We start from the raw sequence: 26,241 nt of genomic DNA, 5'->3' as shown, positions 1-26,241 counted from the left end.
AAGTTTGCAATGTTCTGTGATTTCTCATTCTAAATAATTATTCTTTTTTATTATTTTGTACTTTTGTATTAATTTTCTTAAAGAGACTTCTTTAAATTCTGACTCTTAAGCCTCTTAAAATCTGACTCTTTCCCCATAATAATCAGAATAACGAAATAAAAAATTTTTTAAACACAGTTCCAATTACAGGAACTTTTACGTCCATGCAATGAGGACTGTATGTAATGAGCTGTTGGATGGGCATTTTAAGCCATAAGAAGCCCTATCGACACCGGCCAAGGAGCCGTCAGTATCGGGCGCCACGTGTAACCCAGCATCAGTCTCCTGCCAGAATCTCCCACGCTGCCTGCTGCCCCCTGGCCCTCCCTGTGAGGGCCTCACACCACCGTGCGGTGCTCGGAGCCTGCATGCAAGCGCACGCTCTTGCTTCTGGGCCTTCGCTCCTGTTACTCCCTTCCCACGGAATAGCTCCCTGAACAGCTGTCCCTCCAAATGCCACCAGACTTTATGTAGAGAAAAAGTCTCTCTCTCTCTCTCTCCCCCCACCCAAGAGCCCAGTCAGTTCCAGTGTTTAATAGACAGTAGTTGAACAAATGAAAGAATAAAGCAAATTATTAACAGAGTTATCTCTGGAAGTTGGATTAAGGAAGAAATTAAGTCTTTTCTTTTTTTCAATTTTGAGTTACCCAATTAATATACAAATCGATTTTTTAATTTTTTTATTAGAGCAAGCTAAATTAGGGAAATTTGATTTGAGCTAAAGTCTTCTTTAACGACAACCTCAATCCTTGTTCCCTCCATTAAGAAAACCATACTTATGAGTTTGGCGTATATTTTTTTCAGACTTTTGCTTTATGCTTTTTTGTATCTTTATATGTAAATGTATATGTGTTGCATTGTTTTTGGGGAGGAGGAGATGTTGTAGAACTGTTTTCATACTGCACCTGCCACTAGTTCCTCTAAGCTAACACTATGTTTGGGATCTATTTACTTTTGTGTGTGTGTGCGCACGCGCGCACACACACACACAAACATGCAGTGTTTCTCAGTGGGCTGCATTTGGCGCTCAGCTGGATGATTCTAGTTTTCAGAACTGCATCATTCTTTGTAGGACGTTAAGCATTCCTGGACCCCTCACAAAGTGCTGGGAGCACCCGACCCCCTGCCCTCCTCGTTTCGCAACCAAAAATGCTCTCACACCTTTCCCCACACTTTTGGTTAACTTTTCACATGATCTCGTGCTATCAACAGTCAGCCTTGGTCGTCATCTCACTGTTGGTGGATATTTAGGATGGCTCCATTTCTGCTCTCACAAACAACTCTGTAGTAAAGACCTTTGTTCATATTTCCTTCTGATGTGCGTGAGCGATTCACTAGGTAGACATTGGAAGTGGAATCGCTAGTCACATGTGCGGGGTTAGTTACACTAGAGGTGCTAAACTGCCCTCCACCTTACACCCCCACCAACAGTAGGCCATAATCACCATTGACCCCAAATTCTCCAATCCCTAAAACTGTCTAACTCTTCAATTTTAGCCAATCTGGTGGATAAAGAAAACATCGTGTTGTTGTTTCAATTTACATTTCTCTGATTAGTAGTGAGACTTTATTTGAAATACGTACTTCCTCTTTTGTGAAAGACTTTCACTTTCTCTTCTGTGTGTAGATATATTTCACTTTTTACTATATATGCTTTATAATCAGAAAAAAAATAATACACATTTTAAAAAATACCTTACATGTCCTACAAGGCCTACTTAGATGTTGGCTCATTCAGGGAACAGCCTTGATCTTTCTTCCTGGGACCTCTGTTGTGTGCTGACTCTCTCTTGGACGTGGTTTGGAAAGTACTATCTTCTCCTGACTACATTAATGGCTTCTTGGAACCTAGCCTGGGGCCTTTGCAATCTTGTTCCCTATGTACTGCCTAGTGATAGCTATAGATTTAAACAGCTGAATGATAGAAGGTAGAGAAGGTTGATTATGGGGAAACTACCAACTTTACCGAGTTTTCAAGCTTTAGCTCTTTGTGGACAGTCTTGAACCCTCCTTACCGAAGGAGACAGACCCCTCCAATGGATACGTAATGTTGTTGGATCCATAGTCCCTGCCCTGCAAGATGTGCTGTCCAAAGTTTCTAAGACAGGAGCGCTTAACTCGATTAAAAGAGGAAGTGTAGGCATTTATGGAGGAGCTCTTTGGGGAATGTGGATCCTCCTGGCCTCACAGACGCCATGAAGGGTCGGTGGCTGCCTGGCAGGCTCTGTCGTCAGTTTGCCCAGGCCCGGGACTCCATAAGAGATGGCAATATTGACTCAACCAAGTGGTCAACCAAAATTTAACACTCAGAGCACAGTGCGATTCTTTTTGCTTTATACGCAAGCATTTCTCATGTGTTTATTATGTGAATTATGTTTATTATGTGGTTATTATATGAAAGATCACCATAAAAACGTCCTTGGTAAAAATTTCCATCAAACTATAATTATGAGAAGAATTCTATAAATGCTTTATTAAACACAGACTTCAGATCTCATTGAAAAGAATCCAAAAGAATGTCCAAATGCTTTACGTTTTTGAATTTTTTTTGATCAAATATTGTTGTTTCAAATAAGTGCTGTATCAGCTCAAGCTGAATCTTATGCCTAAATGTTCATCCAAAAATTAATTATGAGCAAAATGTATTTAAGAGCTTGTGGAGATCTCACCTATCACTAAGAATTACAATTTTGGCTATAGCCAAACCTGAAGTTTTTATTGCTTGACTTCTAATTCCTCCGATTGTCCTTTTTTTTTTTGATTATGGTATAATTGACATATGACATTATATTAGTTTCAGGTTCCAGTTGTCCTTTGAAAGCATTTTGTAGCGAGAAGATCTGAACTTGTCTGTGGATCAGTCATTTCAGTGGGTGGGGCTGCTTCGTGGGTAAAGGGTTTTCTCATGAAATATTTCTCCTTGCCATTATGTTCAATGAGCAAATGTATTTCTAATATAGGATGGAGGCACCTCTGCCCCAAAGAGGAAATATGCTAAAGAAACAAACATGAGGAAATGCAGATTTAGAAAACACACAGCTTGGGACCTATGTAGAAACTTCCTTCCCCAGATGGTCTTAACATTTACTTTCCATTATCAGGCTGAAATTTCATGCAATAAGGACGTCACAGTGGACACCAGTGTGGTTCCTGAAGGCAGGATCCCTGGTCCCCAGAGTAGGCTCTTCCTCAAAGTTCTGTGCACTGCACACGCCTCTTCAATAGCACTGAGTTCACTGACATCGTTGAGGTCATTTGGGTAATTGCCTGTGTCCCTTTCCTCTCCACCCCCCCGGACTATGGGTCCCTCGCAGCTCCAACTATTCCCGGTACCTATCTTCCTGTTATCTGAAATAAATGGAAAGTAATAAAAAAAGTTATATTTGAGCAATAAGAAAAATCACACGACAGAAGACACATCACAAGTTCTGGCCTCGTGGAGCTCAGTGGCTTCGTGCTAGCCACTCATGTGTACTAAGTTCTGCTGTCGGCCAGGCCTGTTTTGACCATTTCATGTGAGTTAATGTGAGCAGTAATCATAACTGGCCCATGAGGTATGACTATTATTCTATTTTAGAGGTGAGAAAACTGAGGCTCCGATTGGTTATGTAACTTGCCCAAGTTTTCACAGCTCGTTGGAGGAATCACCTGGATAGGTCCTCAGAGGCTACAATCTTAATCACCACAGTGGACTGTCCCTACCTGGTCATTAAAAAGAACGTGAAAGGCCTGTCAGTAGGGGAAAGGAGCGGGGTGCAGAACAGCGTGCCTAGAACGCTCTTGTTTCCTTGGGTGGGAGGGGCACACCTGATGCCTCCAGGTGCATACATAGCCCTGAGGAGGAAGCATGGGAAAATGGCCAACATTGGTGTCCTCTGAGAAGAGGAACAGGAAAACTGAGGCTTAAGGTGAGAACAAAGCTTTATTTTCACTGTCTGTTTTGAACTATTTGGATTTTTGTTCTACCGAGCATACATGTTACCTTTTCTAAAACAAGCTGCTTCTTTTTAACACATAGATCGATTTGAATGTCCGGAGGGCTTCCACAGCTCTTCAGATATTTGTCAGTTTGACGTGATGTTTGATGAGCTTGCGTGGCAGCGCAGCCCTCTGAGCCTGTGCCACACCTCACCTCACTCACGACGACAGGCTACAGTATGGCAGTGCAGTCATTCCCACACTGCCAGCCGTGGTGCCACACTCGCTAAAGAGCAAGTGAGAGAGAGACCAAAAGAAAGAGAGAAAATTAGCCAAAGCCTGTTCTTGCAGTTATTTTTGATTTGGACTTTTAAAAAAATTTCTGTTGACAAAGTAGTGTTGTACGTTTGGTTGCTTGGGCTGCTGTGACAAAGTACCACAAAATGGGTGACTTAAATAGCAGAAATTTATTGTCTCACAGTTCCAGACAACAGAAGCCCAAAATCAAGGTGTCAATAGGGCTGGTTCCTTCTGAGGGCTGTGAGGGAGGGATCTGTTCCAGCCCACCCCCTCACACCCCCCCCCCGCCCCCTTGATTGTAGATAGCCAACTTCCCCTTCACGTGATGTTCTCCGTGTTTGCAAGTCTGTTTCCATATGTCCCCTTTTTACAAGAGGACATTGTTTTACAATCCAGTCCTATTGGATTAGGACCCAACCCAATGACTTCATTATAACTTGCTAAAGACTCTATCTCCAAATCAGGTCATATTTTTAGTTAACGGGGATTAGGACTTCACCATATGAATTATAATTTTCAGGACACCATTCAACCCGTAATACTCTGCTGCTAGGCAACTCTCTCTGCTCTCCCCTTCAGCCTTGCCCAGCGACTTCCTTGTCCTGAGGTTGTGTTTGAGAGTTTGGTCTCTGGGCTACCTGTGGTGGAAGTGATTGCTGAGGTCACCTTTGACAGGAAACCCAGTGAAGGAGGAGTCACCCTGAGGTTGGCCCCCAGTGAAAGTGCTGTTCTGTCCTTTCTAGGTGGTACCACAGCAACCTCACACGGCACGCGGCCGAGGCGCTCCTCCTCTCCAACGGGTGCGACGGCAGCTACCTTCTGAGGGACAGCAACGAAAGGATCGGGCTGTACTCTCTCTCTGTGAGGTATGATGCGCAAGAACTCCACGAATCCAGTGCAGTCCCGGCTCTTACTTACATGGGGCTGACTTTGCCATCACACTCAAATGCCCAGAGAAAATTCTCTTAATTCCTGTTAGATCAGCAGTTACGAGCACCCCAAGCTCTGAATGGTGAGACTGTGATAAACCTTCTTGCTCCTTCCATGGGCAGGGAAAAATTGTCAGAGCTGCAGGAGATCTGATGAGTTGTTTAATCCAGACCTCTTGTTTGACTGATGAAGAAACACAAACCCGAAGTGGTAAAGCGTCTAGCACCCAGTAAATCAGCCACAGAAACAGCACCACAATCCAAATCCCTGAAACCTGGCCCGGGACCTTTTCCCTATTCCTTGCCTCCTCCAGAGAATCAGAATGACCTGTGGCCGTGCAATTTTCATAATGACAAACAAGTGGTCAATAATGCAACTGTTCATTTTTTACTATAAATGGACCTAGCTTGTTTCTGGAGGCTCCATTTCCCCTGCATTTTAATGAAGTTAATCTAGTCCCTACCAGGTACACCCAGCCGAAAACTGATGGTCCAGTCCCCTCCGGGTTCTCTCCCACCCGCTCCCTCCTGCTGGCCTGTCCATCAGAGAGATCGACCTAGCCATGTGGTGACTGGTGGAGGCGTTGTCCTCAGTCAGCATCTGTCACCTTGGCTTCTGCTGGCACGTAGCACGTCTGTTTGGGTTCCCGGGCAGTTGCCCCTGGCTTAGACTGGGGATGTGAGGACTCCATGAAATTGCCCTCGGCCACCCACCCATTAACCTCGAACCCTTACTGCTTTATTACTGTTCTGAGGGTGCTTCCATATACTCTTGAAAGAAAGTCTCAGGCTCCCTTTGTGCTGCAGTCCCTCATGCTGATCTGGCAGGAGGAGGTTGTGTCTTGTCTTTTCTGCTCCACATGGTCCAGGCCTCCTCATCACTAACTCAGCCACAACGTCTACACTCCCTTCTCTCTGAATCCTCTTTTCCATCCAGCTCAGCACGAGTTTCGTTTTGTTTTGTTTAAATCTCCTCTCCCTCTGATAGAGGGAAAAACTGGCTACAAAAGTATTTCCCTAAGTAATTGATGGCGGGCTTCAATAAGCTCCAAAGCCAAAAATTAACATATCTTCTTATCTTTTCTTTGCATTGGGAGCCTCCTGTATTTTCTATCCTACATAACAATTACCCAAAAACTTAGTGGCTTAAAACAACCTAAGCTGATCATCTCCCAGTTTCTGCATGTCAGCCGTCCAGGCAGGAAGAAGTCCAGGCTGGATTCTCTGCTCTGCTCCCACCGGGCGGAAATGAATGCGTTGCTTGGGGTTGTGGCATATCTGGGGCTTGGTGTCCTGATCCGTTGTGTTCTCCTTTCCTCTTCATTCCTTTTCCTTCATTTCCTTGCTGCTATAGGAATAACTCTCATTTGCCATAAGGCTGTTGAGCAGGGACCCTCTCAGCTCCTGGAGGCCACCCCCAGTTCCTGCCAGGTGGCCCCCTGGGCAGTTCACAACACTGATGTTTGCTTTCTTCTAGACTAGCTAGAATGTGTCTTTCTGATCTCCTCTTCTGCCACCAGCCAGAGAAAACTCTCTGCCTTTACCAGAATTCTCACATGATTAGGTCAGGCCCACCCAGATAATCTCTCTATTTTTTTTTCCTTTTTTCTTTTCTTTTTTTTTTTGGTGGGGAAGATCAGCCCTGAGCTAACATCTGTGCCAATCTTCCTCTATTTAATATGTGGTGGCCACCACAGCATGGATTGAGAAGTGGTGTGTAGGTCCACACCTGGGATCCAAACCCACAAACCCTAGGCTGCTGAAGCAGAGTGCGAGAAGTTAACCACTACACCACTGGGCCATCCCAATCTCTCTATTTTTAAGGTCAACTGATTTGGGGCCTTAATTATCTGCAAAATCCTTTCATAGCAGCATTTTATTGAATAATTGGGAAAAGGTGTGTTCATGCCAGGGGCTGAGACTCAGGAGGCCATGTTAGAATGCTGACTCCACGGCTCCCCTTCCTAGGGACAGTGGAAGTCCATAGGCTGCTGGAAGGGGCATGGGAGAAAGGAGTGGGAGGGTGAGGGGGTAGATAAGAGGGTCACTGAGAAAAAAGCACATTCATTGACATTTTTCAAGTTACTCTGCTGTGTTTTGTTTATAAATTTTCTAAATAGCATTTTTGGGAAAATTGCTAATCAGAAATAGAATTCTGTCTGGGTGGAAGCAGGAATTGGGCTTCCTCAATTGCTTAGGCTGTGGGTCCCTTATTGCACGGAGCTCCAAAAATAGCAAACAAACCTGTGGAATTATTGGGTCAAAGAAGGTCAACTTTTTCCCTATGCCTGTCTCATCTGAACATTTAGATCGGAAGCCCTTTACAAATAGATGGTATATATATTATATTACGTCTATATAAAAATATAAATTATTAATTTCCATTACAAGCCGTTGGAAATGCTTTTAAAAAGATGAACCATGAGCAAAGGTGACAAGAACTCATAACAGCTCAGGAGAGGGTTCTTATTCATTCATTCCTTCACTCCCTTAATAATAACTATGGAAGAGCATCCGCCCTGCACCAAGCACTTTGGCAAGTGTTGTAGAAGATTCAGAGCCCTCGCCTTGAGGAAGGGCGCCTCACAGGGGCCATCAGACCACACACAAACGCCTCCCTGAAAGCCGGGTGGGGTAATGACAGGAAGGATGGCAGCAGAAGTGCGGGAGTTGTTGAGAAGAGAAGAAGCCAGCAACGCAGGCTGGAAGTTTCATGCGATACTTGACAGAGCAGGTGGTATTTGAAGCAACGCTTGCCTGGAAACAAAGGCGGAGCCGCTGCAGGGAAGGGAACCAAACGGTGGGAGCTAAGGGACAGAGCAGGAAGTCCCGGGAGGATTGCAGGTCCGGTTGGACTAGAGCAGCTGTTGCCAGGTGTGGTCCCAGAGCAGGAGCATCACTGAGAACATGTTAGGAAAGCAGACTCTCAGGCCCCACCCTGGACCCATTGAATCAGAATTCATGGGGTAGAGCCGAGAAATCTGGGGTTCAACAAGCCCTCCAGGTGATTCTGATTTCAAATTCATACTCGAGTTGGAGCGTGCCTTGCGCAGAAGAGGCAGGGTGAGAATCAAACAAAGTACATATGTATATATAATTTACAGTTTATTTAACACTCTGCCTCATTCCACAAATGAGGTGGAAAATGACAATGTAGGAAATCTGATATTTTATTCAGTAGGCAGGGGAACAGGCATCGGAGGCAAAGGGCTGGGCTCGCATAATTCAGTAAGTGACAGAAGCAGAATTCAGACTGACTCCCAAACAAGAAGATAGGATGGCGGAGGACACAGGAGGACTTGGGGAGGGTGTGAGCTGCGGTTTCTATCTGTGTCTGTTCCCTGCCGCCATAACCCACGCCCCTTAAGGGGCTGCAGTCGGTGCTCTTCCACGAAGCCAGAGAAAGCGCAGGGAGATTGTCTCCTGTCTTCTATCATAGGGGAAATTGAGAAGAGCTCACTCTGCCAAAGAAACCAGCGCTTTAGAAAGGCCAGTGGTTTCAATGATTGTGTCATAATTCTCAGTTTTTAGAAGGGTTTAATGGTGATGCTAATACCTTGGGAATGCCTTTTGAATTTCCCTTCAAAAAAGTTACTCATTAGTTAAGTAACATTAAACCTTTTTTTTTTTTCCTTTTCAGAGCCAAAGACTCTGTCAAACACTTTCATGTTGAATATACCGGATATTCATTTAAATTTGGCTTTAACGAATTCTCATCTTTGAAGGATTTTGTCAAGCATTTTGCAAATCAGCCTTTGATTGGAAGCGAGACAGGTAAGCTATGAACGGATAGATGCTTGACCTATGAGACATTGTTTCAGGTTGGAGGAGGGACAAGCGGATTTCAATTAAATAGCTGTCACTTCTGTTGAATTATGTGCATATGATGTGCAATCGGTTATGTTTAGAAATAGTTTTTTCCAATTACTTGCCATATGCTACATTAGTAAATTGTATATATATATATATATTTCAGTATTTCAGTATTATGTTTAGGAGAAAACAGTGTGCTTTGTACAAAGTAGATAGTTTTCTCAGAATGAGTTGTTTAAGGGATTGATTAAAAGCACACAAACAATTTCTTTAAAATGATCTATTAGTTTTATAATAGTATATACAATAAACAAAGAAAGAACAAAGGCAAGAACAACTTTTTGATTCCTCATAATTTTAGGTATGGGCAGTTTGCATATCAGGAAGCCCCATAAAAGATAATTCTGAGCATTTTTTGAATAAAATTTATATTTAAATTTCCACCCAAATCACTGAATATTGAAAATATTGACTAGAAACTATTCTCCTGAGCAGTTCCTTCATTTCAATATAAAATTCTGTGTCTCTTGTGTTGGTTTCTTGTAAGTTTTTGAACTGGACTTCAGCGTAGACTTAAGAGGGAAACATCTGAACTTTCCTGTTAGAGTGGTTAGTCAGACTAGAAAATTCAAACTGAAAAACGAACAAAACAGGGTGGGAACAAAGGGTGAAGTGGTGCTCCTACAGTATGACTGACAAATAATAATGTACAACTGAAATTTCACAAGGTCGTAAACTGTCCTAATCTCAATAAAAAGTAAAAAAGCAAAAAACAAACATACTATCTTGGTATTTGAATTATCTGACTTGTTTGACTATACTATTTGAATAAAGTAAGTAAAAGATCACCCCTATATCTGTGATATTGAATCACAATTTTTTATATCCTAAATTACGATAATTCTCAGTTAATCCAAAGTCGGGCAATTCCAAGAACTGGCAGCCCCAGAGGCGCTCAAGACTTAGCGACACATCCACTTGTAGAGAATTTGTGCGCGCTCGTTTGCTTGGTAAACGTGGCCAGGGGGCTTTTGGTTAACTTTAGTGTGGTGGGAAGGAGATGCCACCATTGGCTTTTCCTGTTCTGCTGTTTCTGTGGCCTGGATGCGCCCTGATATGAATCATACACTGTCGGGCGTAGATGAAAATACAGTGGAAACCAGAGAATCATTGCCTTACTTTAACGGACCACACAGGCCTATAATAGAATAACCCAAACTAGAAAATTGAAGCTGAAATTTCTTTTCTGGTGGAAATTCTCCCAGTCGGCCCTGAAATTACTTCGCATTTAAGCAGCAGTGGTTCTCATGAACCAATGGCAGGTGGGGTGCACTTGTTTCCATTGCTCCTTTGGCCCCGGCAAGTGTATGAATTTCTCAAATCCCTTCACTTCAGACTTATTTCCTAATTATGTCCAACCCTACACTCCACTTTGTTCCGCTCTTGGTTACTGGCAGTGGAGAAGAGATTTTTGAAGCCAAGGACTTTGTTTTGTCTACCTCTGTTTTTGTCCTTCCTGTGTCCCCCAGGTCCTGGTATCGTGTGTGGCACTTTGGGTGAATGGATGAATGAATGAATGACTGTGAGTAGGAATCTTTGTACCCTCAAAGCTATTATAATTATCTTCCAGCCTCCTCTTCTTTCTCCAGGAAAAGTCGGCTCTTTTCTTTTAAATTCTCCTCCAAGACTCTATTTTCCAGCCTCTTGGTCATTCTCTGTGCTCCTTCCTGGACTTGCTCCAAGGTAGAAAAAAGGACACATTCTGCTCACCAACAGGTTTCAAAACGCTGTGAGATCACCGTGAACGCAGCGCTTTCTGGGTGAACCTGTCTGGTACAGATCCAGTCACCAGGCAACAGGATCACCTCAGACTGCTCCAAAGGAAAGGCTCTGTGACATTGATTTTGGGGTGACGCTAAGCTTCCCTGTAAACACGCTGACCTAACTGAAGGCAGGTGCTGGTTAATGCCCCCGGGATTGCAAGGATTTGTACTCCTGACTCCCATAGTAGTTTCCTCCAAAGCTAAAGCTTGCCGTATCATTGTCATTGCTATAATTAGTTGATGTATTGCAATGAAACTCAGGAAACTAAGATTTTTATCCTCTCCACTGCATCTCTTCTGTTCTGTTCATTATCCAAGAGGGAATTTGATGCTATTTGAGCCCCTGCTACATGCTCCTGGTACTGATGGATATGTACTTGACTTACTGGTTTCCAGCTCTAATTTCCCACTAACTCTACGAAATATTCGTCTTATCTGTCCCAACCACATGAAGGCAAAGCCACTGAGGCTGGGAACAAGGGGCAAAACCGATGACAGATGTGTGTTCCAATTTTGCCCCTCCGGGAGTAATAGGCCTCAAGAAACAAGATAACTTGCTGGAGTCATGATGACTCTTAAGCCCAGAAGGTCCTCAGAAGCCACAGAGACAGCACTGTGACCTATCAAGAATGCTGACTAGAAGCTGGGATGCCACCTGCTAAAAGTAGGCCTTTTCTTGTTCATTTAAGAACTGGCTCCTGGTGATCAGGAGACCTGCAGGCTGATGGTTCCTTGTTCACTATCAGATGAAGTGCAAGTTCTTCTTAAAGCTTCTGTTCAGTTAAAGATCACCAGGAGAAGCATTTGCCTGTTCAATGGCTGAGGCCCTGCCAGGGTTCTCATCTCCCGAGGCCCAGAATGGGTAGGACTAGAATTGGGCATTTCAAGCCACTCCTCTCAGCCCAGACCCTGCTCGGGCCAGCCTCACACAGCAACACCTGGAGAGTGAGTTTATTTAAGAGAGACTTTCTCACGCACGTCCACTGGTAGGGATGGCATCACCTCTGAGGGCAACAGGGAAGACCTCCAAGCAACCAGCAGCCTTCCACTTTTGCCTTACAATTCTACATAATAAACGTCTTCAGTAACAGGAAACCCAGAACACTTGGTTCTGGGTCATAAGAAAATATTTGCACTCAGGATAGGTAAAAGTGTTAACCTAAGGGATAAATGCTATTTTGAGACATCTCTTTTCCTATTCTATTCCTATTCTCTACTCTTTAAAAAACTCTCAGGATTTCTGTTTCCTAATCTGAAGAATAAAGATTTCCGAAACAAGATCCACGCCTCTTGTCACCCTTAGGACGCTGTCGGTGTCAGCCCCTTCCCCTGGCTGTGGTCTGCACTTCCTCTCTAACGCCCATCGAAGCTTCTGTTCACTCTAATGTCTCCTGAGTAATACCCAGAAACGCTCTGAAGACATCTCTAATTCTCGAAACCCAGTCATTTCCCAAGTGGCCCATAGAGACATACAATGGACCCCCTTGCTTCATTGTCCTCACTGGCCCTTTCTCTTCTACCATATTGTGTACTTCACTTTTTAAAAGAAATTCTTTGCACTAGTACGTAAGCCCTGTGAGAGGAGGGAGTTTTTCAGTTTATTCTCTGATACGTCCAGCACCTAAAAGAATAAATGCTAATAATCATCCCCAGCATTTCATGCTGGGTGGCCCATCGCCAACGCCTGCACGGCAGCTTGCGAGGCAGCACTGCAACCAGCGATGACAGAAAATTTCTACTTTCAAAGTTGATACAAAGCATAATTTGAAACTCTCTTTTGTGTTGTATGTATGCTCGATAATGATTAAATTCAGAATTTGCCTTCGTTTCTAATAGTAAAATGATATATAAAACTCCTCTTCACATTTGTACTTGGCCTCTAAATTAAATGTGAGCAGACTTGGAAATTTGAGACATTTTTATTAGTGTGGATGTTTGGTCCATTATTAATTTTTACTGTATCCTCTTACAATTAGCTGTTTCATACATATAGTCTTGAAAGTGTAGACAGCGTTTATCTTTATATGTAAATGTCCAAATACTCCTGGAGTAGAAATTACCTTTCCCACCACCTTTTGTTTTTATTGCAATACTTTTGTATCTAGAATTGTCATATATGATTTATTACGAGAGTCACTGTGCTGTCACTTTCCTCATCTAACCGGCATGGAAGAGCGTGATCCGAGTCAAGTGCTGTGTCTGTGTTTGTGCGTTGTAATCATTGGCTCTCAGTTTTGAAGATCCGTTCTGGTTCTTTCTTAAATGTCAGATTTGCACTTCTCTTTTTGTTTTAATGTGGGGATTCCCAATCTATTGATAATTGCTATGGTTATTATTTTATTTTGTGACACCAGCCATTTTACTCAAGTGGCATTTTAAAATAAGTTAAAATTAATTTTAATTTGAGAATTTTGTGACGTTTCTGAAAATAATTGGTGACAACTTGGAATTTTGCCAAACCACAATCGGGAATCACTTCTTTACTTTATGTTTGCCAAAAATATAAATCTTCTTAGTTTGTAATGAGGTGTGTTTGAAAAGGGAAAAGCAGGCAAGGAAGAGGATGAAACCAACATTCGTGAAGTGTTGTGTGAACTCTCATCTCTGCCACTCACCAGCTGTGTGTCCTCAGTCACATTATGTAACCTCTCTGAGCTTCAGTTTCATCATCTTATAAAATTGAGCTGATAGTATAAACAGTTCATACCTTAATAGTTTGACTTTATGTGAAGATTGAATGAGTTTAGGTGTGTGTGACATTCAGAATGATTCTTAGCATGGCATAAATACGCAATCACTATTGTTTAATGAGGACCTTTTATGGTAATTCATTTCATCATATTATACACAAAAGCTGTACATTTTTGGGTGTATCATGAAGAATAAGTTTAGGGACAAGTGAATTTGCACTTATCAAATGTTTATGATGTCTTCTTCAAATTTTAAGCCAGTTCCGTTGTGGCTTCATATGACAGGCAGAATCCAATGACTTAGCCATTTTACGCCTTCTCCCGCCCTGGCCGGGAGCTGCTTCCACCTCAGCTCTGCCTCCCTGTGAGACTGGGAATGGATAGTAAAGCCCCTTCGTATGTAAATGAGCTTGATTTCACTAGCACCATTTAGTTAAATCCATTTGCAGAGCAGGTTGCAAAGAAGAAAGGAGAAAGGTCTTGAATTTTCCCATAAAGTCCCCTAGAAAGCCACTTCCTATTGGCAGAAGGAGACAGTGGAACACACCGTGCATAAGCCAGTTGCAAAGCCTGTTTTCTGAAGCTGAGGGCACTAATGAAACGTGGATGGATGTGAGCTTATTTTAATTTAATTTAACAAACATGCATTGAGTGCCAGCTATAAGCCGGGCACTGTTAGCCACTGACAATACAGTGACGAACTAGATACCAGGCTTGCCCTCAGACATCTAACCGTGGAGGGGGGGAACCTGATGGGCAGCACTAGCTCTAGTGCATAACAGAAGTACTCCAAATGGAAGTTCCCCTTCAGGAGCTGCGGGTGCCCTGCCCTGCGCTCTAGTTTGTTCACATAGCGCACCAGGGCCCAAAACTGGAGGCTGTTCTTACTCTTCTGAATTTCTGCTGGAACCCGAGCTCAGGAGTCCTTCCACGCGGTCTCTTTGTATTGCACACAGAGTAGGGGTCCTGTAAGTTACGGTTCAGCCGAAGTAAACCAAAATGCTGGCCTCAATCCTGTTCTGATCACCTCACAAACGCACCGCCACCGAGAGGGTCTGAAACCAGGCTTCATTTCAAAGGCAGGAAGCAAGTCTCCTTCGTGTAGTTCAGAAACTGAAGTGAAACTTGCAGCCAAGTTTCCAAGACTTGTGGTTGCAGGCCTTCCTCTCTCCTCCCTGTACCAGCGCCTGCCCCCTGTTGCCTTTCATCTGAATCTTCCAACCAAGTCCAGGAGTTGCTGTGGTCTGAATATCACTAACCCGGAGCCCTCTCCGATGGAGCCAAGGCACCTGGGTGGAAATCATGATGAGTCTGTGGTGGGGCTGCATTAGATAAGTGTCTTTGATTGCAGGTGACAGAAGTCAACCCAGCTAGCAGAATTAAAAAAAAAAAAAAGAGGGGTACAGGAAGAGAAGTGGGTTTTTTGGAAGGATATTAGCGTTCCCTCCCAGAATTTAAAGGCAAGCTGAGCAGCAAGAGATGAGAAGGACTCAGTCTAGCCATCATGGCGACTCTGAAGCTTTCAGCAAATTGAAATGCTGGCCTCAGTCCTGCTCTGATCACCTGGAAAAACTACCTCCACCGAGAGTTTCTGAAACCGGTTTCATGTCAGAGGCAGGAAACAGCATTCTCCCTCATGTGGTTCAGAAACCGAAGTTAGTGGCCCTTCTCTCCACTTAGAGAAGTAACTAATACTCGGGCAGTCAGTCCAAAGAGTGTAGGCCCCGGGAGGTGTCTGTGGGCGTGAGCCAGGGTCTGTGGGGATCTCCCTCTGGATGAGGGTGGGGCAGTCTCTACAGAAGGGGAAATCGTTGTAAGCCGGGCAGCCGTGCCACGGAGTCTATGTATTGGCCCTTTCTTGGGCAGAATGATCGTCTAAGGAGTCCCGTCTTTCTTTTTAGGAGACCAGATTTTTATCAGAGGGAGTTATCATTTTATGAGTAATTTGTCATTTTCTTCATTCCACCACTCAGTCTGGCATCATTCATGCTCTTACTAGTTAAAATCAGTCTATAGTCATTTCTACTTTCCTGATTGACTCAATGTCATTTCTCTCAGTTTAGCTTTTGTTGGTTACATTTTAGAAGAGGTTCTTGAGATGGAATTTAGACCCCCCAATGGAGATTTGGCGAGCGTACCTGAAGTTGTTCTGTCACTGTCCCAGGCCAGGTTGGCTCTCAACCTGGGAGACTGGTCCATCCTAGGCTCTTTGATGCCCTGAACCTGAATTACTGTGGCACCCATTCATTCATTCATTCATTCATTCATCAAACCTTCCTTGTCTCAGAAACTCTATCGGGAGGTAGGTGTAGAAGGATAAACTTGGCACCATCCCTGCTCTGGAGCGGCTCACAGGGTTTGGAAATACACATGCTGGAAGGGGGATAGCCTTCTATTACCCAGCGGTTACAGTGTTGCAGCTCAGGCAGCAGCCACCTCCCCCGCAGCCCTCACCCCGGAGATCCTTACATGGCAGCACACCTGGCCCCTACAGCTATGCCTGCCTCGCAGACTGACACTCTGGGCAGGATAACAGTCCCCAAAGATGACCTCAGCTCTCCCTGGACCTGTGAATATGTTACGTCAGGTGGCAAGAGGGAATTAAGTCTTCAGATGGAATTAAGGCTGCTAATCAGCTGACTTTGAGATGGGGAGAGTATCCTGGATTGTCCAGGTGGGCCCGTTGTTATCACAAGGGTCCTTATAAGGGAAAGACAGAGGCGGAGGAGGGAAAACCAAAGAGAGGGCAGCATGAGAGGGTCTTGACCCGGTGTTGCTGGCTTTGAAGAGGAGGACTGGGGCCACCAGTCAAGGAATGCAGGCAGCCTCTAGAAGCTGGAAAAGGCAGAGGAATGGATTCTCCCCTGGAGCCCCCAGAAGGAAAGCCGACCTGCCAACACCTTGATTTGAGCCCTGGGGGACCTATGTCAGACTTCTGACGCCAGAACTGGAAGAGAATACATCTGAGTTGTTTTAAAAGTCACGGAGTTTGTGGCAATTTGTGACCGCGGCAGTAGGAAACGGTTCTGGGAGGAGTATGCCTTGGGAGGGCCCTGGTTGTATGGGGACAGACAGGGGGCGACAAGGTGCGTCTTCCCAGAGCATCATTTAAAGCATCATTTTCACAGTAAGCATGTGGAATAGGATGAAAATTTAGCATCAGCCTTGAGGATAAAACACAGGTTTTCAAATTTTTTCTAAGTCGTGAGCTGCTTTCAACCTGCCCTGTCAGATGGAAGTCTTTAAGAGGCACCAGTGGACTTAGCACCGTATCAGTGACGACTGGACTGCTGCCCTTTCATTCTTAGCAGAATATTACACGTCTTTTTTAACTTAGCATTTAAAAATCCATGTTCTCAAAGATGTGATCATTGGAATTTCATTTAAGGATTTAAAAATACTCTGTACCAAAGCATAGTAACATCTAACATTTTGTAATCCTTTCACAAACTCTTTTATATGGTGCTTAAGACAGCTTTGTGAAGAGAGGGCAGTGATTGTCACTTGTCAGAGGAGGAAACGGAAGCTGGCATGGTTGCCCAGCAGGTGCGAGAGCGGCAATGGAGGCTGTTTCTGTGATGCCAGGGGGATGCCAGGCACCTCACTGGAGGCGTTTCTCTGGGGTGGGTCACACGAGAGTCAGTCCTAAAGTCACGAAGCATTGGCCGTGCTGTGGCTGTTCACGCAACCCCTGAGCCTGCACACCCGCTGCTCCTGATTCAGTCGTCGCTGCTTTCGCTATGACTGTGAAACTGCAAGCGGCGCTTGTCCTGATATGACTGGGTCTGTTCTCACGAAAGGACCACGTTGACAGAAGAGCACAGACCAAGCACGAGAGCGGGCCCGGGCTTCCAGCAACTGCAAAAGCCATCTTCCGTTCTGATGCCAATGCCACTAACATGAGTCAGATGCAGAAGGAGGATGAGGCCAGAGTCTCTCGCCCTCTCCTGGGGCCGAGATCGCAGGCCGTCTTCCGGCTTTCCTCAGTGCCCCTGTCCACTTGCGGCAGGGCCTCACGCGGGCTCAGCTCTCAGAAGCCACTGTGCTGTTTCTGCACTTAGCACGGAGCACACACTCAAGCAGTGTAGGAAAGTTTTGTTGTATTTGTAGGCTTGTCATTATTATGAAGGGCTTTTGAACTGCAGTGGAGGTCTTTTTCCTTCCTCATTGTCTCTCTTACTCCAGTTCAAGGTCCATACTTTCTAAAATCTGTCAGACGTCTTGCCTGACCCCCACCTCAAACCCCACCCTCTCCCAAGCCCACCCTTTCCACTCTCCATTCCTTCGCTTGCTCTATTAGTTTATCATAACGCTGCTCTCACCTGACCTATTCTATTTTTTCCATTTTTGTCTGTCTCCCATACTGCAAAAGTGGATGCTGTATCCCCTTTGTTTGCTGTTCTCTCCCCAGAGCCTAGACAAGTGCCTGGCACATGGTAGAGCTCAGTAAATATTTGTTGAATGAGTTACTGAACTCTTTACATCTCCCCCAGTGTCTGGTACAATCCCTAGAAGACCCTAGAAGAATCAAAAGCAAGCAGCCATGGCAAGGAGGGAAAAAACCCTTAGCTTACTTTTTTGTAGTCAGAGTTTCCAGTTTCTGATTGACTGGTTGGTTGGGGAAAGGAGGGATACAGAGGAGGAATGTCAGAGCGTTGATTCCGAACTGCTTGCAGCCCCCAGAATGGCATGCGAGCCCCTGAGCCCGGCCTTGGGCTGAGCCCTTTCTCTGCCTGGACCCCTCCCGCAGACAGAAGTGAGCAGCCACACGGCAGCACCAGCCTGTTCACATCATGTCCACTTAAGATAAGCAAAGGCTTCATTTAGTTTATTTTGTTAATTGGGTGCTAGGAGGCCTTAGGGAGAATGCTGGGAGTCCACTGCTGTGAGACCCACTGATTTGTTACACATTTGCTCTGAAACTCGTGACGAAGAGGGGCCTCCTCTCCCCCAGTGCATTGGTTGGGTTTTGTTGTCATGGCTTTTGGAAAGCCTACCTGGAAAACTTCCAGTTACCGCTTAAGGGTCTAGATCAATGTCACGTCCTCAACGACAGCTCTTCCCAGTGTCCATAGTAGGGTTCTTCAGGGCACCCGGGCGCCACCAGCATGCTTGTTCACGTCGCTGACGGGGTCTCATCACCCTGCTCATGTAAATGACTATCTGTTCCGTGATAACCATTGTTGGTTCTGTCTGAGCACCAGGAGGCCGGAAGTCATCTCACCATGCTTTTCATCTCCAGTGTCCAGCTTCAGCCTCTGGCACGCAGGTGGTACTCGACACAGGTGGAGAAAATGAGCAAGTGAATGCATGAAACAACAAGAGCCTTTGTGATCCAGCACAGTGACCTGGCTGTCAGCGTTTGGGCCTTTCTGGGGATACTATGTGACTGTGTTTTTCTGTCTTCATTCAGGCACGCTGATTGTTCTGAAACATCCCTATCCCAGAGAAGTGGAAGAACCTTCCATTTATGAGTCCGTCCGGGTTCACACAGCGATGCAGACAGGAAGAACAGAAGATGACCTGGTGCCCACTGCGCCTTCTGTAAGTGGCCATCAGCCTGACCCCAGCCCTCTCACTGTCTAAGAGTGATAACACGCAACGAGAGTTACACGCTTTCATTTTTAAAGATTGACACCTGAGCTAACATCTGTCGCCAACCTTCTTTTTTGTTTTTTTCCTGCTTCTTTTCCCCAAAGCCCCCCAGTACATAGTTGTATATTTTAGTTGTGGGTCCTCCTAGTTGTGGCATATGGGATGCCCCCGCAGCATGGCTGATAAGCGGTGCCATGTCCACGCCCAGGATCAGACCCGCTGAAACCCTGGGCCGCTGAAGCGGAGCGCGCGAACTTAACCACTCTGCCATGGGGCGGCCCCAAGAGAGGTACATGCTTTTTAAAGCATGTTTGTTCACATAAAAATTCTAACTTGGGGTATAAAACCTGCAGAGGAACATGAGGTCTGAAGCCTCTCACTCGGTTCTTCTGGTCCAGGGAAAATCATAAACAAATACAAGGTGCTTGCGATCAGATTTTAAATACTTAGAAGGCAGCGTGTAAACCCCGGTCCTTCTTAGCCGGACAATTCATGGTGGAACGGGCGAGAGAGGGTCAAGTTCACATTGTGGCTAAACTGTCATTCTTCAACAAGTTTCTCAGAGGAAGAAAAATGTCCTTTCCCCTCTCCTGTCTATGGAAGAAGAGTTTCCCCACCTTTGCTATAACCAGGGGTGTGGCTCCGCCCTCCCTGAATGAAGGGCGCAGAGGAAGACGTGGAGCCGTGGTCCGTTTCAGTGCCGCCGGAGCTTGTTCTTGCCAGGCCGTTTCTCCTGTTCAGTGAGCTGTGACCCTGCACAGACTCCGCTCCAGCACCCACTTCCCTTCCTTACACTCGGGCTCGTCTGTTCTTTTTCTCTTCCTTGTTTGCCGATACTCCTGGTATAAGACATCTGGATTTGTGCAGATGATGAAGAGGACAACACGCAAATGACATATCAAGAACTAATTCTAGACGGCAACCGTTACACTTGAAAAATAATCACTTGAAGATCTTCAGCTACAAATTTATATTAAAATGTGCATGACCTTTCTGTCTCCAGAGTGCTTTTCCTATGCTGCCACCATACAGACCTTTCTTTTTTTTTAAGCACACTTTCTTTTTTTCTTTTGGTGAGAAAGATTGGCCCTTCCCAGCCAGCCTGGCCCCTGCCGGACCCTCTGGGCTCACGTCAGGCTGCTGCCACGCTCACACTGTGCAACCTGCTGTCTTCCGTGCGTTTCTCCCACTGTGCTCCCTGCATCTGAAATGCTACCCATAGCACTGCTGTCCTCCCATCCTTCAAGACATACGTCAGGGATCACTGCCTTCCAGGAAGCCTTCCTGGGCCCTCCTAGCTTCCTTTACAAGGCTCCGCTCCTGTGCTCCCAAGCCCCCTCTGCTTCTGTATTCTGGAATCCTCAGGCTGGAGGCTAAGTCCTGCCCTCGTGTCTGCCCTCCCCGTGGCCTCATGCTTCCCAGGACAGGAGCTACAGCTTGTCTTCACGACTTCACAGCCCAGCCTTGACATGTTACCTTTTTGTTACTGTGCCACGTTACTCGAAAATAAAAATCTTGGGAACTTGTTAAGAAAAATATTTTAGCTTTTTGGAGTTGGAGGAGGAAGCATCAGACCTCAGAACTAGAGGAATTTAGGGAAGCAAGACAATAAATAGCCCCAAGTCAGAAGGGACCGAGGAACAGCTCAGGACCTACCTCTGACCAATTCTCTGTTTCCCAGGCCACTGACCCTTCCTAAGGGGCCTCTCTGCTTCACTCCACTGCCAGTCACTTCCACTCCTCTTCCATGGGACTCAGTTTACCTTACCGTTCTCCTGTTACCCTTCCCCTACACGTCCCCACTCAGGCCCATGGAACCACACCCTCCTGCGTGTGCTTTACAGCAGTGACACGCAGCTAACACCTCATCTGTGGAGTTGGTCCAAGCATGAGCTGTAGCACGCTTAGGGAGAGAGGGACCTCTTTAGACCACACTCCGGAAGCCTTTGCTTGCTCCAGGCATCAGATGGGTTCACCTGCCCAAGTATCTGACTATGACCATACACAGAAGGGGCTTTTCCAACAGTGCCGAGTGACAGGTTGAGAATGACCGTGCTCACGCTATGTGCCACGAAGCCCGTGGAGTTTACTGCGCATTCATATAGAAAGAAAACTATAAGGTTTTCTAGTGGATTCTGAGGTGTCTCTCGTTACTCCTCACTAAGGAACGACCAACAACTGACCAGCCTGCTGGGAAACAGGACTGGTCTGATCAGAATGCTCTTGTCCTTTGCTGAGCACAGAGTTCTCTGCCTTCCCTTTGCCCCCAGTGCCCGCAGGAGGCTGTGCCTGCACCCGCCCTGAGCCCAGGGCTCCCAGGCTTCTGTCTTCTCTTCCTGGGATGCAGTTCTTGCACAAGCTCTCACGGAGGAAGAGAATTAAGTCCTATTTAAAGAAAAAAGAACTTCTTGCTTGAAGTGAAAATTAAAATAGACATCCTGTTGCCCAGGCATGTTGCTGCTTGTGCGAGCCTGTTTGCCATCCCTCAGCAACTGCATTCGGGGCACTTACTATTTACAGGTTTTATAAACAATGTACGGTTGGGTTCCTGAGACAGGATGAAATTTAACTAATTCATTTATTTTACAAACTTTGTTTTAAAGGCCGACCATCGGCTCAGGGCTGTTTTAAGCACTGGGGGTTGGGCGGTAAATTAGGCAGAGGCTCCGCCCTCCGTGAGCTCACATGGTGGGGTGAGGGGGTCTGAGACGATGATCAGTGTAATAATGTAAAACCAGCCAGTACTATGTCCCAGAGAGAAAAAGTGGGATAAGCGACGCAAAGGGTAGCAGGGGAGGCCTCTCCGAGGGGGGGACCTTTGAGCAGGGACCGCACTGAAGGGGCGCCACGACTCCCGTCGAGTGTGGGGAAGAGGGTCGCAGGCGGGGACCGGCACAGAAGCCCCGCGGTGGGAACTAGGTGGAGGGTCTACAGACCAGGCAGGGGGGCCTCGCCGGGCCTGGAGCCCGCTGCGGGCAGCGGCAGCGATGAGCCCCCTGCGGCACGGGCCGAGCGAGGCCTCGAGGGGCGGCCCCTGCGGCCCAGGCCACGCTTTGGGGCGCTGCGCGCGCGAGACGGGTGAGAAGTCGGGAGGCCGGCGACGTCCCCGCGCCCGGAGCTGGCAGTCCGCCCAGGCGATGGGAGCTGCAGACGCCAGGATTCCTGGCGGGTGGCCTTCTCATGTGGAGGGAGATGCTGTTTCTAAGGTGGTTGGCAACCCAGACATGTTTAAACGCTGGTCTGGAAAAAAGGGCCGTCAGTGCCTCACTCGTAAGACGAAGAGACACCTGAGAGCCCCCAGAACCGTCTCCGCGTGGCCGGGGGCCACCAGCTGTCCCAGAACAGCGAAGCAGGGCCGAGGGTCGGGTCGCTCCCCGCGGCGCCGGAGGCCTTGAAGGACGGGTCCAGAATTTACTTTTGTGCTAAGTGTTGATGAGAAATTATGAGAATTTTGAGTAACTTAATTTTCTGTTTAGGTGTTTAAATTTTTTAAAAAGATCATTCTCACTGCTAAGTGGGAAATGCAGTGGGGCCAAGCTGGAGGCAAGGAGACAGTTGGGGGGCTGTTAGAGCAGTCCAGGTGAGAGACGGTGGGAGTGGAGACCGGGGAGGACCCCTAGACCGCTAGTTAGAACGGGAGGAAAGAACTGGTCGCCTTCAGGACGTGTTTGCAGGTGGAAGGGATAGGATTTAACGAACAGAGAGCCCAGAGGGAGCTGCCGCGGCTCCGATGGAAGGGCCAGGGGGTCGGGAGGATGGGAAAGAGGGCTCCTTCTGTTTTGGACCTGGGAAGTGTGAAATACCAGTTAGTCATGCTGGTAGTGATTAGTGAGATAATGTATTCCAAGTGCCTCACGTAGGATAGGTCCTGTCTAAAATGTTAGCTAGCTCCCTTAGCTTCCCTTTTGTGGAATGTGACGTTTTTAACAACTCTCTCCTTCTAAAGTTTCTGTTCCCTCTGCCTCTGTGACATCTTTCTCTATTCTGTTCTCTCTTTAACCCATTTTATAGTTCCTCTTCGGCACAGGTCCCTTGCAAGATGGCCTCTTCCAGTATTTTGTCGTTGAAACTCATCTCACAGTTAACATTGTGGAGTCTATCCTTCTAGTCTTTTTTCTTGAATAAATATATATTTGCTATATGTGAATATATATAATGAGCTCTCCATTGTAGACTTGCAATATGCTTGTTTCATTAATTGCATATTGTGAACATCTTCTGTGTCATTATATAGTCTCCAAAAACATCATTAAAACAAATTCCTTCGTATGCCATAGTTTGGATGTATCATAATTTATTTAGTGAATCCTCTATTATGCTTTTACATGCTACTTTTTGTTTTAAATAATTCGAAAGTTACAGAAAAATTGCAAGAACAGTACAAAGAAATTCATTTGTTCCTGAGCCATTTGAGAGTAAATTGCCAACATGATGTCCCGCACCCAGATACTTCAGTGCGTATTTCCTACCCACAAGGACATTCGCCCGTGTGACCGCATACAGCCATTCAGATTAGGAAAGGACCACCGATACAGCGCCACCGTCCCAGCCGCGGATCTCATTCCGGTGTTGCTGGTTGTCCTACCAAGGATCCCATGTGCCATCACGGGCTACGTGGATTTCTCCAACCTCTTGACTATTCTTCTCTCGAGAGCACTCACTCAATTTTTCCTAGATTTCACAACTTTGACAAGTTTGCAAACTAAGGGCTATTTTGTGAACTGTTGCTCAACTTTGATTTGTCTGACATCGCCTCGTGCTTAGATTGAAGTTTGACATTTTTGGTAGAAATACCACAAAAGTGATGCTTTGTGCTTCCTGCCCGCTCTCAGGTGGAACACAATTTCTGTTTGCCTCAGTACGGCATGTTCAATTACTTGATCAATTGGTGTTCGCCAGATTTTTCACTCTCAAATCACTTTATTCCCCTTGTTATTAATAAATATTTGATGGGAAGTTATTTGAGACTAAGCAAATATCCTGTTCCTCATTAAACTTTTATCCACCAATTTTAGCATTCATTGATATTTCTTGGCTGTTTTTATTATTACTATTATTGTTGCCAAATGGTGATTCTGTGATTTATTATTCCTTTTACATTTATTGGTTGTTATTCTACTGTAATGAGAAACTTTTTATTCTCCAAATTTATCCAATCATTTATTTTTATATCAATGCGTTATAATCATGACTATCATTATTGATTTTCATCCTTCAATATTTCCTGGGTTTGGCCAGTAAGAGCCCTTTTAACGTGACTTCTGTTTTCATATAGCCTCAGAATTCTTTGAGAATTTCCTTACTTTCTGGTATAGCAGAATATTCCAGGCTTATCTTGTACTTTTCTTGCATCCAGCTCTAGAATCAGCCATTTCTCCAAGAAATCCTGTTCTTTTTTTCTGGAGAATGGTACTTTAGAAATTAAGATCTGGGTGCCACATGCTTATTGTTATCAGAACGTCACTCTCGGCCCACTCAGGGAACAGAGATAGGGAAACCATGTATCTATGTACATATGTACACATACATGGTGACGTCTTTGTTTTTATTTCAATCTATCGATCAAGTATTATCTATTGATCTATCCACAGGTTCACATTGATCCCTCCAGTCCTAACCCAATTCCACAAGGCTCCTTCTAGTGCTTTCCCTTTCTGTGTTGAACTCCCTTTCCCACAGTGAGAAATATGGATCCCACTGTCTTCAGTACACTTACTTATGTGTCGATCGATCAAATAGCAATCTCCAGTTGCTGGGACCGCCCCTGCCTGGCCACTGCCCCTCCCACCGCCACCAAGCTGCCTGGGCTCCCCCGCTCCACCCCTTCATGGGGAAGCGCTCCTCGCCCTGCCAGGCTTCAGCTCCTCACACCAGGCTGCCGCCCCCACGCCGTCCACACGGCTGCTGTCTGCACACTGTGGGGCTCCCCACTGCACCCTCACACTGACACCTGCCTTGCTCTCCCACCCGACGGCTTTGGACTAAATTTAAGGCAGGCAGGCAGGCAAGGAGGGAGGAAGGTAGGAAAGTTGATTCTTTATTTTTAAACATTTAGGTTGTTTCCAGTTTGGGGCTCTTATAAAGATTTCTCCTGTTACAGACCATAGATTTTTTTTAAAGCTAAATCTGCATATAATTACTTCCTTTCTTACCTCCTGAGACCAAAATAAAATTAGTATTCTCAGCTCATCCCTCTGCAGCCTTCTGCTTATCTATCAAAACCTTAGAAAAATACTAGACTTATAGTAAACTGTTTGGATGAAGGTAAGATGGCACTAGTAACATCGCTCTTCAGTTTGAGCTCAGTGAATAATTCTCTCCAGGTCTTCTGGATAACGATTTACCCGTAATTATTTTGCCTCTGCAGATGTCAACCTACAACAACCCAAAATGTTAATTCTTGCGGTTTCCATAATATAATACCTAAACTCAATTCACTCAGCTCAGTTTAACATGGAAATAAATCAAACTGATTATTTGATATCAAATTCACTAATATTGTTAACATTATTTAAGTGAACACCTGGGAGTTTCATCCTTACTTTAATGCCAGAAGAACTTTAAAAGAAGTGAGTGTGTATTATTTCTTAGTTTAACTCCTTTTCCTGAGGTGGTGGTTGTTCCTCTTTTTATCTGGAAGGGAGAATTCACCTCAGAAATAAATACTCTGGAAACTCCCATAAAAAGAACCTTGACGTCAACCTAGTCATTTCCCAGTTTTTATTCATTTTTTTCTTACTAATCTAAGATATATTATGATATCATAATAGAATAAAATATCCTACCAGGAATTCTATTTCTTCAGAAATTTCTTGAGCTTAGGGTCCTTGTTTTATGCAAATTTCTGTTTACACAGTACCCCACCATCCCTTACATTTCATAAGTGGCAGCTAAGTGTGGATATCGTTGTTACCCTGAATTAATGATTTGCGAGTTAAGAAATGACTCATTCTCACTTCAAATCCCTTTTGGATAAGTCAAGAGTAGATAAGCCAGCACTTACATGATCAGTAAATAAATCAGGAGTCTGTTCTGTGGAATATGGGTCTCAAGAGATGGTCTGTGAAAAAGAAGGGGTGGGGGAAGGACCATGTGATAAAATAAATGTTGGAAATGCTGTTTCTAAGGTTCCTT

The 26,241-nt window shown here is 45.3% G+C and overlaps 1 protein-coding gene and 1 long non-coding RNA gene across 2 annotated transcripts in view; one reads left to right on the top strand and one right to left on the bottom strand.

Annotated features, from left to right (window-relative positions):
* The window catches only part of DAPP1 (dual adaptor of phosphotyrosine and 3-phosphoinositides 1), a 49,785-nt gene that overhangs the window by 14,903 nt on the left and 8,641 nt on the right, over positions 1-26,241 (top strand). Inside the window, exons 2-4 of the mRNA XM_008543492.2 lie at positions 5,001-5,123; positions 8,827-8,960; positions 18,926-19,056. Of these exons, the coding sequence (XP_008541714.1) occupies positions 5,001-5,123; positions 8,827-8,960; positions 18,926-19,056 (388 nt within the window). The remainder of the gene's footprint in view (positions 1-5,000; positions 5,124-8,826; positions 8,961-18,925; positions 19,057-26,241) is intronic.
* LOC139082270 (uncharacterized) lies at positions 23,385-26,171 on the bottom strand. The gene is made up of 2 exons (XR_011538091.1): positions 26,111-26,171; positions 23,385-25,482 (listed from the first exon to the last, which is right to left on the bottom strand). It is a non-coding gene; the product is annotated as an uncharacterized lncRNA (long non-coding RNA).

Source organism: Equus przewalskii, chromosome 3 (assembly GCF_037783145.1).
Source record: "Equus przewalskii isolate Varuska chromosome 3, EquPr2, whole genome shotgun sequence".
NCBI lineage: Eukaryota > Metazoa > Chordata > Mammalia > Perissodactyla > Equidae > Equus > Equus przewalskii.
This window is presented reverse-complemented; position numbering and strand designations above follow the sequence as displayed.